Raw genomic sequence first — 12056 nt, forward strand, 5'->3', positions numbered from 1 at the left:
TGTTTGACAAAGTTTGTTGTGTGATATTCTGTGTGGTACGGCATGTCTCCAAGATGCCATTTGAATGCTTACAATTGTGGATGACCAGTTGGACTGCTCAAGGTGTTCAAAGTGCCACTGCTGTGGCCACAGTAATGGGTGTGTCCAAAACTGCCATCTCACAATTAAAAATGTTGATGAAGGTGAAATGCTTTGCAAAAGAATTCTGTTGGTCGTAGATGCACTAATACATCACAAGAGAATTGATACAAAGACCTAGTGGCGAAAAGGAACAGACATCTCACTCCTAGGCACACCCTTGCAGACCCTGCAGTCGCCACTGGTATGTGTGACTGCCAGAACCATTTCACAGTGATTAAATCACTCAGAAGACTTTTAAATGCATCCCTCATTTTGAGAAAGAGTTCGTTCGTGTAGGAAGCATGTTATTTTGGTTTGGGGTCAGTAACAGTGATCCAACGTGATTATGTCTGACAAATCATGCTTCACTGTGGCAAGTGATTGTGGCTGTTAGTTAGTGAGAAGAGAGAGGGGAACACATTACACACCACAGAATGGTCATGAACGTAATTCATGTGGTGCACCAGGGCATTATGGTGTAGGCAGGCATTATGCACAGTGGCTGAACACCACTGCATATCTTTGCACAAGGTATCATTACTGCACAGCAGTATTGTAGGGAAACTATTCTGGATCATGTCCAACTGTTAAGGAGTGTGGTGGGTCCCTACTGTCTGTCTGTGGATGATGGTACCCCCCCACACAGGAACCGCTGAGGTGTCAGACACATTGGAGTATGAAGACATTGAACATATGGAATGATCTCTCTACTCCCTGGACCTAAACCTTATAGTGCATGCCTGGGATGTTCTTGGCAGATGTATTGCTCAATGGACACAAACTCCCTGAATAGTGCAAGAACTGGAAACTGCCTGTTGAGAGGAGTGGGACGTTATCTTCTAAGCACTACTCAACAGTTTAGTAGCCAACACCAGTAATAGGTGCAAAATTTGCATTAGTGTTTGAGGATGGCATATTCCATACTGAGAGTACGATATCAACCTTTATGTTGAGGGGTTGACCTGTGTCAAGCACGAATATTATTTTATCTGGTTTCCTGTTTTCACATGTAGTGAAATCTGTACCATTTGTCATTGTAAATATACCGCTCCACCTCTATTACATATATACTGTGTTTCATGTCATCCATCTGTGCCTGTAATTATTTCTGTCCAACAGTATGTGTGTTGTTTAGCTGCTGACTACCAGTGTAGTATTTTATAGTTAATAGTGCCAAAATCCTTTAACAAGTGTAAGGATTTTCTTGTAACCCAGTCCTCCTTGTCAAGAGCATCAAGTACCATTTTTGTAAACTCTGTAATGGCCAGTATTGTACTTGTCTCACTTCAGAAACCAAACTGTGCTTCATTAGAAAGGTTGTATTTACTCATGTAACTCACTACTTTATCATTAAGGTTTGATTCAGTTATTTTTGGGAATGCAGACAGTATTAAAACTCATGTGTGGTTTTCAATACTCTCCGCATTACCTCTCTTTAATAAGGATGCAAATTGTGCTTGCTTTTAGGTACTCCGGAGAATATCTGAAATAAAGGACTTATTTATTAAGTTTGTTAATGGAGCTTATATGCTGTCTACACACTCCTTCCTGACAGAGACTGTAACTTCATCTATTCATTGAGAGTTATTTCTGCAGTTCGAAATAAATGTAATTGTTGTCCACTGAGCTGTTTCGTGGTAGGATGGGAAACTTTATTATTGAGTATTAATATACTGAAAAATGTTCATCAAGCAGTAATCATATGTCTGTTTTCTACCATAACACTGAAATCTTTTTGATGTACATATGTTTTACATTCTTTCCCAAAATAGATGGATTTATAGTTTGAAGACCTAATTTTAAAAACATAAAAATTGTAAAACTTGTATTTTTGTAGGGAGGATGTTGTGGCTTCACTCCAGGGAGTGAGCTTTGAGACACGACCTGGAGAAAAACTTGGTGTGGTTGGACGCACTGGAGCAGGAAAAAGCTCTCTTTTGGCAGCACTGTTTCGTCTAACAGATCCTTCTTCAGGGAGAATCACTATAGACCGTGTAAATACTGCTTCCCTTAGTCTCTCTACTTTAAGGTAAATAAATACAAATACTTTAACAATTGGAATGTAGCCTCATATCTGTCTCTACCTGTACATGTACTCAATGCTTGAATTTTGAAGTAAATAGCTCATTCCATATTGTCTGTGCACCCTCACTAAATTCTGTACTTAAATATTGATTTATTGAGTACACTGTTTCCAGTCCAGTTTTTAATTTTATTATTATTTCTGAATTAAAGTACAAGTTGCATACTATTAGTCTCAGTATTTCAGTATAGGCTTGAGAGTGTTCATCCTGGAATGTGAATTCGATATACTGAAATTTTGGGTGTTTGTGAGTATACAGTGTTCATCAACATTTTATTAAAAGCTATGCATGGCAGTGAAAGACTGTGCTTTAGGTAAAAACGGACTGTTTTTAATGTAGTTCCCTCGTGGGTCAACACATTCTTCCAGTGCATTTTCAGTGACTGTTTTCTTTCCCTAAAGTATAATTCTGGAAGATTTGAAAGATACCCTACTATATCCTTTATTTAATAGGATAGATAAGAAATCTACTCACCAAGCAGCGGCAGAACCCACACACATAAAAGACTGTTGTGATTGGGAAGCTTACAGAGCCAGTGGCTCCTTCTTTAGGCTGAAAGGTTGAAGGGGAAGAAAGAAGGGTTCTAATGCTGTGCAAGCAAAATCCACACCTCTCTCACATCAGTTGACTTACTTGATATGCACAGCTGTTATTCTTCTCTGGATAGCTGGCTACATCGATCTCCAAAACCTTCTTCTCTAAAGAATAATGCTGGTTACGGGAATTTATCAGACACCCCTCCGCCCCCCCCCCCCCCCTCCCCCTGCCTCTCTCTCTCTCTCTCTCTCTCCCTACTCTTGAAATAAGTGGATACTTGCAGAATACTTTTAGTTTAGCCTTGGTATATTTCAGCTTCCACAAAGAACAAATTCACAACTTCTCACATAAATATTCAATTGTTTGCAAGTCAACTGATTTGTCTAGCATTAGATTCGATTAAATACCTTTTTAGCGTAGTTTTTGCAACCACATAATTATGAACATGTCTTATTTCTAGTAAGTCCAACACATGAAGTACAATTAAATGTATATAATAACTGTTCATTTTTCTTTAACAATAATCACAGACACTATAAAAGCAAGGAATACTACATGATTACTTCTTGCTGTTCCCATACGGCTTCCGTGGCACGAGCGGCAAACATGTGTCGATGCCGTTCAACCATCGCGTCTACCTTGTGCTCGTGACTCCTTTCCAGCCTGCACACACAAACATGTGTCGCACAGTATGTTAGTTCTCTCACACTTATTTTTAAAATATCGTGTGTTCGAGACAGTAGAAGGACGAATGGTTCTGGAATTTATGCGGAAATTCTCGAAGCACTACAGGGTGAAAGAAAAGGACTGGAGAGGTCTATGAAAGGGGTTGATTTTGGGAAAGTCACACAGAACCACAGATCAGGGGAGACTTACCGTACGGGATGAGAACAAAAGACCCTTTCCTTCCTCAGGGGAGACTTACCGCACGGGACCTGCAGTTGTGGGCGATGTTCCTAAAATCTACACCTTTTCCTCGGGCTCCGAAAGCTTGCCAATCACAACAGTTTTTTGTGTGTGTGTGTGTGGGGGGGGGGGGGGGGGGGGCTCTCGCACGCACACCTCCTGCCATCGCTTGGAAAGTAGATTTCTTATCTATCCAATTAAATAATTTTATGAACAATTGGTTGTTTTTGTTGTTATATTAGCCCACGTATATCCTTGTATTGTAAGCATCCTGCGCACACTTACACATAGCCAGGGCAATGTATCTTTTTTTTTTACACCGTTAATCATTTTTGTGCTCCTGCCAATACAAAATGGCACAGCCCATTGATTAACCGGGATGTTGTGTGGTAATTCATTTCTGCTATCACTGAAAATGAATTACAGCAAAGTACTCCAATTTGTGAATGGGCTGCTGAATATTTAATTTTCTTCTACCAGTAAATTTATTCAGAAGTATGAAGTAGCACAAGTTATTGTGAAGGGGCAGATTTTATTAGAATTATGTGAGAGTTCATTGAGGCTCATGTGTGAAATGGTAATAAACTAGGCACTGAGCATAGTTTGAACACTTTTAACAGAATGGAGACAGAGACCAAGTCATTTAGGGAACTGAACTTTATATATCAGTTAATCTAAACAGACAGCTAAATTCATATCTATCATAATAAATTAATTTGTTTGAAATACAGAATTCTGATTTCTATATCGGTAAGTGCAACTACAATCTGTTATCAGAATAAATGTTGTATTTTGAGTGGAAACTCATGTAAACATTAATCAATGTACAATTTTTTCTCATTTCAAATCTTCCAAAAATACAATACAAACAATGGAAAATTTGTGTATGTAATACTGTAGTAATACAATAAAGTATTGTGTTATATGTTTTCAACCATAATAATATTTGTTTAGGATATATGGCAATTGAAAATAAGTTCTAGACCAGGATTCCAACATGGTTCTCCTGTTTATCAGTAATATTTGCCTTAAACCATTACATTATCTGAGCTTCAGTCCTGATTCAAATTTTCATTATCAGTGCGTTTCTACTCATGAATTCCAAATACTACTATCAGAAGTTCTCCTAGGAGTTATGTGGAAATAACACCACTGGGTGAATGGAGTTTATGGAGGACGGAAGTTTACCCTGCCACAAGGGATATGTATAAATAAATTAAAAGCACAGTAATTTAGTATTCAAAAATCATAGGCAGAAACATCCTCTACATACAAAAAATGTAGTTTCCAGTCCGAGTTTTGTACAGATTTTCAGTTGTCATAACATATCGCAATTCAACATATGAGATGTGATCAAAAGGTAATTGGAATTTTTTAAAAAAGTAATAGGAATGTTTTAATTGCATGTGCTTTATACAACCAACCCAAATTTTTTAAGTCTTCAAATTGGCCCAAATGTTGCTGGGACCTTTTTTCCTCACATTTACTTTTGGTAAGCACTTAATGAATGTAGCACTTACCTTACACAAAGAATTGGCAAAAATTAATACTTTATGTGAAAGCAATCATATTTTCTCTTTTGATTTATGCATGGTGTCAGCTATTTTATACACATTTGGTTACCAATCATCCATGGTAGAGTTTTGGTACTGCTTTTATACTGATCAACTTCAGGGTAAGTAAGGCCATGTTTGAATTCAGCTGCTCCTTTCTTAATTTTTGAAAAAGCAGGAACTCATTCTGTATTAGCATTTCCCAATTTTAGGTGAATTTTGATTGGCAATTAATCATAAGAGACAAGGATTCTATTAATGACACAGTTGTTCATGTTATTTATTTCAGTGAAAAAACACATGACTACTTCAATAAAGATACATATACAAAACTATACAAGGGTTAAGAAGTTGACACCGACTCATACAATTTACAAGATGTACCAATGTGAGAACAATAAAATTAGATTTTACAGTTCATCAAAATTTTATACTTACTAAATCTACTCTAAACTTGCTGGACTCCAAGTTTAAATCCAGCTGTTTTAATCTATGCTTTTAGATCAGTTTCTATGTTTTTGTTATATAGTTTTTGACGTCATGATAAACATGGCACCAAGATTTTTATGCTTCCGTTTGGTTGGTTTTGTAAGAGGTGCATCAACATTTGACTCGCACTTCAGCAATAAGGTAAAAACATCCCCCAGGTCAGGTTTTCTTACACTCAGAAATGTTCCTCACTATGCTACTATACTTTCATAAATATTAATACTACATTTTGAATGACTTTGGATCCTTATTTATCATATTGTAATGTTACTGGGCAACTCAGTGAAGAGACTGACAACAAACATAAAAAAGTAAGATTGTGGTACATAATCAGTAACTAAGCACAATTCAGAAGAATTTTCCAAAATCTGGTCTTTTCTACAACTGCTTGTCATTTTTCTTCAATGATGTTTCTGTCTAAAAGTTATCAGTTTTCAGTTAGTCACAATGTACACACACGTCACTATGTATTAAAACAGTGTCCACATACATTTCATATTGTAGGTTAATCATTAAGTTTGTATTAGTACCATGAAAGGACAGGCATGTGATCAAGGGTTTTGCTTTGTAGTCTTTTTCCACACAGAGAGTGCCACATTTTCCATGCCAATTAATGAGATGGGGCAAATTTTTTGTTTGGACTCCTCCACCTCTCATGTCACTCCCTCTTTCTTTCTTTCTTTCTCTTTTTTTATTATTATTTTTTAATCATGGAAATAGCTGCCATGCAGTTGGTTCTTTGTACAGGGAAAGGTGAAGAATTTACAGAATGCTAGATGAAGTAACTACGACAAATGGGATAAAGTTCCTTATTCCAAAGCTACTCCATGCATCGCTCCACAAAGAATGTGTTGAAACATTGTCAAACAAATTTTTTGAACATGCAGCATTTTTGCTTGATAGCAACCTGAAAACTCATAAGATGATCTTTATAACGATTTCCTGTCATAGGCTAATTGTTACAGGCACAATACCTCATTTGTACATCATAAAAATCTCAAAATGTGCTCCGTATAATACAACCTCTGACAAAGACAGCTTTTTTTCAGTTTTAAGATTACACTGTTTAGTGCTGTGATTGCAGTTAACAGGATGGTGACACTTACTATTCTATAATTATAGTCAGTATCATAATGCCTCATTGCTGGCCATCAAACAGTGTTATTCACTGTGTGCATCAATATTTCACTGCAACAGATTAGTTTTTCCTCCAACGTTCTTCTGTGTTTGTAGGCTACACACAGGCTGCAACCAAATTTGTCATCATCATATGCTGTATAGGAGGACCATGCGTTACCACTCATGTGTGACCCATTTCCGCAGCATTTGGATCTGAGGATGGCTGTCTGACACAGTTAAAACAAGTTACTTGGAAAAGTAAGAATCAGAAATTAAATTTATATAAAAAGCAAACAAATTCAACCAACAGGTTTTCACAGAACTGATAAGTGTGAAGACCTTGATTCAGATTCCATAATAATAAACTGTAGGCTACTACCCTTAGGTATTTGATCGAACAAGTCAGTTCTCTCATCAGAGGAAGGCTGGTGCATACCAACTGCTGTAGGAACGTAGCTGGTACTATCACCCTGTTTTATTTAGGGAGACTTCTGAAACAAGTAAAGGGCTTAAGCTAACTCACTCTCTGTCATAGTTTTTCAGGACTGCTTCTGTAGTAAGATATACAAAATAGTGGCTTTGAATGTGAGAAAGTAGGAGAGCTGCCATGGCAGCATAGTACAATGCCAGCATAATCTAAATTAAAATTGCATTTAAAAATACCTACCAGCAAGACAAGTACACAATAAAACATTTATACAGAAGACACATTAATAAAAATCTTGTAAGTTACTCTAACACCAGCAGTACACTGTATGTAAGATTAGTATTCTCAGTGGCCTACCTCTTGGCCAAAAAATAAGTAGCAGAGGAACGTACATCTACTTATGATGACCTATTATTGGTAGACATTTTCTTCTAATAAAATGAGAATAAAATGAAAATAAAGTAACAGGACTGTGTCCAGGCCAAGTGCCCATAAATGAGAAAATTCCAGTTGAGTTAACCATCGAGTATGATAAGATACATGGAAACCAGACAGTATGTTTTGAATGGGGCATGAGAGATAAGTGGGAATAAAAAGAATAAAAGATACAAAATGACAAAAATAAACATTAATTAACAAGGTATAGGCAAATAAAAAATAAGTAAAGATTGTGAACTATGAAAAACATTTATATATAATGTAAGAGTTACTAACAACATCAGGGGAAGAAATAGCCAAGAAGGGAAAGCAAGTGCAGGTACCTTGCCACTAATACCAATTGTATTACAACAACAAAAAACCAGATGAAACAAAAATACTGAGTGTTTAATGTAAGAATCATGAACCAGGATCTGAGTGACACACTATTGTACGAGAAAAACAGATAACCTCCATGTAACGGTCAGATATCATTTGCACATCTCCCTGGTAGGTAACTGAAATTAGTGAATGGCATAAATCCAGTTGCCCATACAGAGTGGATTCCATATTACTTTTTAGTGATTTAATTATTTCTACTTCTTCCAAGATGTTAAATAAATGGCCTTCTGGCTGCTTTGCAATATTTTTGAATTCTTAGAAATTCGGTAATGAAATGTCCTTCACTATGGAGATGTGCACCCTGTGTTATTCTAGGCTTCTACAACTGTGGCTACTCCACTCACCAAGTGATGTGTACTTATCTACGTCCTGTAAGAATTGAGGTGTGATTACAGTCAACATTGTAGCACATCTAAGAGAATCTTTAATTCTTGAATCTAGGTGATCAGATAATGTGTAAAACCAGCAGCTAATCAGGAATATGTTCAGTTCTCTCTTGACTATGTAGGCACTCTGAAATTATTGCTTTATGACAAATAAAAATTTTGGAGACAACAATTTTCTGTTGAGAAAGAGACCACATTCATAGATTGTTTTGAAAATAATTTAATTATGCAGGACATTCCTGTTTATTTCTTGTGAAACTGTTAGTATTGTTAGCTGCTCCAGGCAGGAGACCTGCTTTGTTGATACTACACATTTTTGGCTTTTTGACTAAGATATATTGATGCTGCAGTGTTTATCTTTGGCATGAGAGTGTAGAAGTTGTTGCAGAAACAGTTAAGTAAAAAATCCATGCAATTCATATATTTATTTAAATGTAAAAGCCATCTTTGGAATATTCCTTTACATGGGACCATGTGTGTCAGATTCATGTGCTGATCTGAAATTTTTGATTCACATATTTTACTGTTTGTGTGTTCTGCAAACTCATTTATTGATTTTGTCAATCCTCATTTGTATTGTGGTGCATTGTGAAATTTTGAATATTTGCAAGTACCACATTAAACTCGTACTGTTATCGTTAATTGTAGGCTTAAACTTACTTGTGCTTTTTCAAAATTTTTGAGAACAGGAAGTCTATACTTGTTCAAAACAATTATTCTCTAATTTCATTGTATAATTATATGAGAAATACGTTGCTTTTGGGAATTTTCAGATATTTTTGAAATTTTTTTTTTTAAAGTTACAGATGTTGTTGTTTATTTATTTTGTAGCAAATCAGTGTTTGTTCTTCACAGCTTATGCCAAAGAATAGGTCACTACAAATTTCAGTGTATATTGACACAAATAAACATTAATTTTTGAGAATTTTTGGAAGTTACTGCTGTCCTGTGCATAAACTAATTCATAGTAAATTGGCATTTGTGATTTAGTTATTGTAGCACACATTGTGACCAGCGTATTTTGTTAGATCTACTTTCCCTTTCAAAAGAAGCATACATTATCTTTGTAAATAAAAACTCTATTTTTAAGCTTGGTAGCGACCATCATTAACCTCAAAGAGTTTTAGAAACTAGAAATCTTTACCCTAGGTTTTTCTGTTGCCTTAATAGAAATCTTGTTTTGTGTATTTGCTTCAGTTATTCTAAGGAATTAGTAATTGTTTAGCTCAGCAGATTAGAAATAGTCAGCAGGCTCAATTTAAAGTTATTTGTTCACTGTTTGGTAAAATATTGCACCAGCCACAGTGCTGCCCCACTGTGAATGCTCTTCTCAAACAAGGGATGAGCTCATTGATGTTCGTAAGCAACTGGGCATCTCCCTGGCTATTGTCAGATGGTTGGTAGCTGCTGCAAATTGATGTGTTGGAAGAGTTCCTGAGAGTCATGTACCTGTTGGTACCACAGATACTATTAGGACTATCCTCTCCTGCGGATCCTCTCTTTTCTGCAGGAAGTAGGGGGTCTGTCATTACTCATCCATTTGATTGTGAGTGGCATGTCAATGGTAGGTCTAGATGTCCTGTATAGGGTAGACAGGGCTACGGGTGTTAATTACCAATCTCTCTAACCAACAAGTATGCTTCTGCTTAAACAAACAGAGCAAGGGGGACTCACTTCATCTGTTGTGAAACCTGCTTTGTTCTGTGTCAAGAGGAGGCAAACATAAACAGGTAGGGCAGGTAGGGCTGTATTAATCATTGGCAGTTCAAACACATGGCAAATAATGGTACCCCTTAAGTAAATAGTAGCAAGGAACAGGTAGGAATCTCTGGTACACTCAATGTGTATGCCTGGGGGCTTTGTTTAACATGTAGAAGAGGCTATCCTGGCAGCCACTAAAGGGGTGGGGAGGGGGGGGGGGGGCAGGCTGCAGCCAACTACAGATTGTGGCACTTGTTGAAACATATGATGCCTGTCATCTGGACTCTGAGGTAATACTTGGGTCATTCCAGTGACTTGCAGAGAAGGTTGAGGAAACCAGCCAGGCTCACAGTTTGCAACATTGTTTTGAGTCGAGTGAAAAGACTGAATCAGAGACTTTGAAGATTCTTTAACAACTAGGCTATGACATTCTGGACTTGGGTGTAGGGTTGAAAACTGTAGCGTCCCTCTGAATGGGTGAGGTGTGCACTAAACATCAGTCAGGTAGCTGACTGTGTGTGAAGTGCACACAAGGGTCTCTTTCACACTCTGAAGCAGTCATCAAAAGCAGTGAAGCTCACATAATACAAGGTACAGAATGCTGGCTGAAACCTGAAATTGATAACATTTTTTGGGGAAATTGTAAGTGTATAACAAAAGGATAGGCTAATGGAAATGAAGGTGATGTATTTTTGCAGTAGACAAGAAACTCAAATCCACCGAGATAGAAATTGAAGCTGCACGTGAGATTGTTTGGGCAAGACTCAGTATCAAGGGTGGGTGTAAAATGTGAATTTGATCCTTCTCTTGCCCACGAGACTCATCTCCTGATGTAACAAAGAACATTAGAGAAAACCTCACTTCACTTGTACATATGTTATCCAATCATAGTTTAGTCATCATTGGATCTATAATCATCCATCAGATGGGGAGATAACAGTTTTGTTAGTGGTAGGTGTGACAAGACATCCCATGAAACATTACTAAATGATTTCTCTAGAAACTACCTAGAATAGACAGTTTGGAATGCCACTTATGATGGAAATATATTAGATCTAATGGCAACAATTAGATCTGATCTTTGAGGATGTCCACATCGAAACTGATGTTAGTGACCATGGAGCGGTTGTGGCAGCAATGATTACCAAAGTACAGATGACAACCAAAACAAGTATATATGTTAAGCAAACTAGTTAAAAAAGCGGTAGAGTCATACATCAATGACAAATTCGAAACTTCTAGTGTAACACACATGCATGTAGAGGAACTATGGTGCAAGTTTAAAACAATAGTTGAGCATGCACTAGATACATAGGTACCCAGTAGAAGAGTTCATAATGTGAGGGCCTCTCCATAGTATATAATCACTGTGAAGAACCTTCTAAAGAAATGGAGACTACAGCATAATAGGTGTAAAACAAAATGTAGGGCTATAGATAGAGAGGTGCTGAATGAAACACATTTTGCTGTCAAGACAGTGACTATTGTAGCAGAATATTTTGTCAAATGATCTTTCAAAAAACCCAATGAAATTCTGATTGAATGTAAAGTCTGTTAGCGACACAAAAATTAGTATCCAGTCATTCATGAATGGGACAGAACTGAAATTGAGAGTAGCAAAGCAATGGCTGAAATGGTTAACTTCATTTTCAACATTTCTTTACAAAGGAAAACCTAGGAGAACTGCCCCAATATATCCTCATATCACTTAAAATTTGAATGAAATAAGTGTTAGCTTCAGTGGTGTTGAGAACGGGTGAAACAATTAAAATCGAACAAAGCTCCAGGGCCCAATGGAATCCATATCAGATTCTATAGTGAATTTTTGGCTGAGTTAGCCCCTCTTTTAAATGTAATCTGCCATATAGTTGTTCCTGTTCTCCACAAATTTTCTGAATCCATATCTGTGTGTGTG

At 36.9% G+C, this 12056-nt stretch overlaps 1 protein-coding gene across 2 annotated transcripts in view; it reads left to right on the plus strand.

The window, feature by feature from the left end:
- The window catches only part of LOC126196086 (ATP-binding cassette sub-family C member 10), a 369743-nt gene that overhangs the window by 318965 nt on the left and 38722 nt on the right, over positions 1–12056 (plus strand). For both annotated transcript variants that reach the window (XM_049934541.1, XM_049934540.1), the window contains exon 20: positions 1958–2149. In XM_049934541.1, coding sequence (XP_049790498.1) covers positions 1958–2149 — 192 coding nt within the window. The remainder of the gene's footprint in view (positions 1–1957; positions 2150–12056) is intronic.

This window comes from Schistocerca nitens, chromosome 1 (assembly GCF_023898315.1).
Source record: "Schistocerca nitens isolate TAMUIC-IGC-003100 chromosome 1, iqSchNite1.1, whole genome shotgun sequence".
Taxonomy (NCBI): Eukaryota; Metazoa; Arthropoda; class Insecta; order Orthoptera; family Acrididae; genus Schistocerca; species Schistocerca nitens.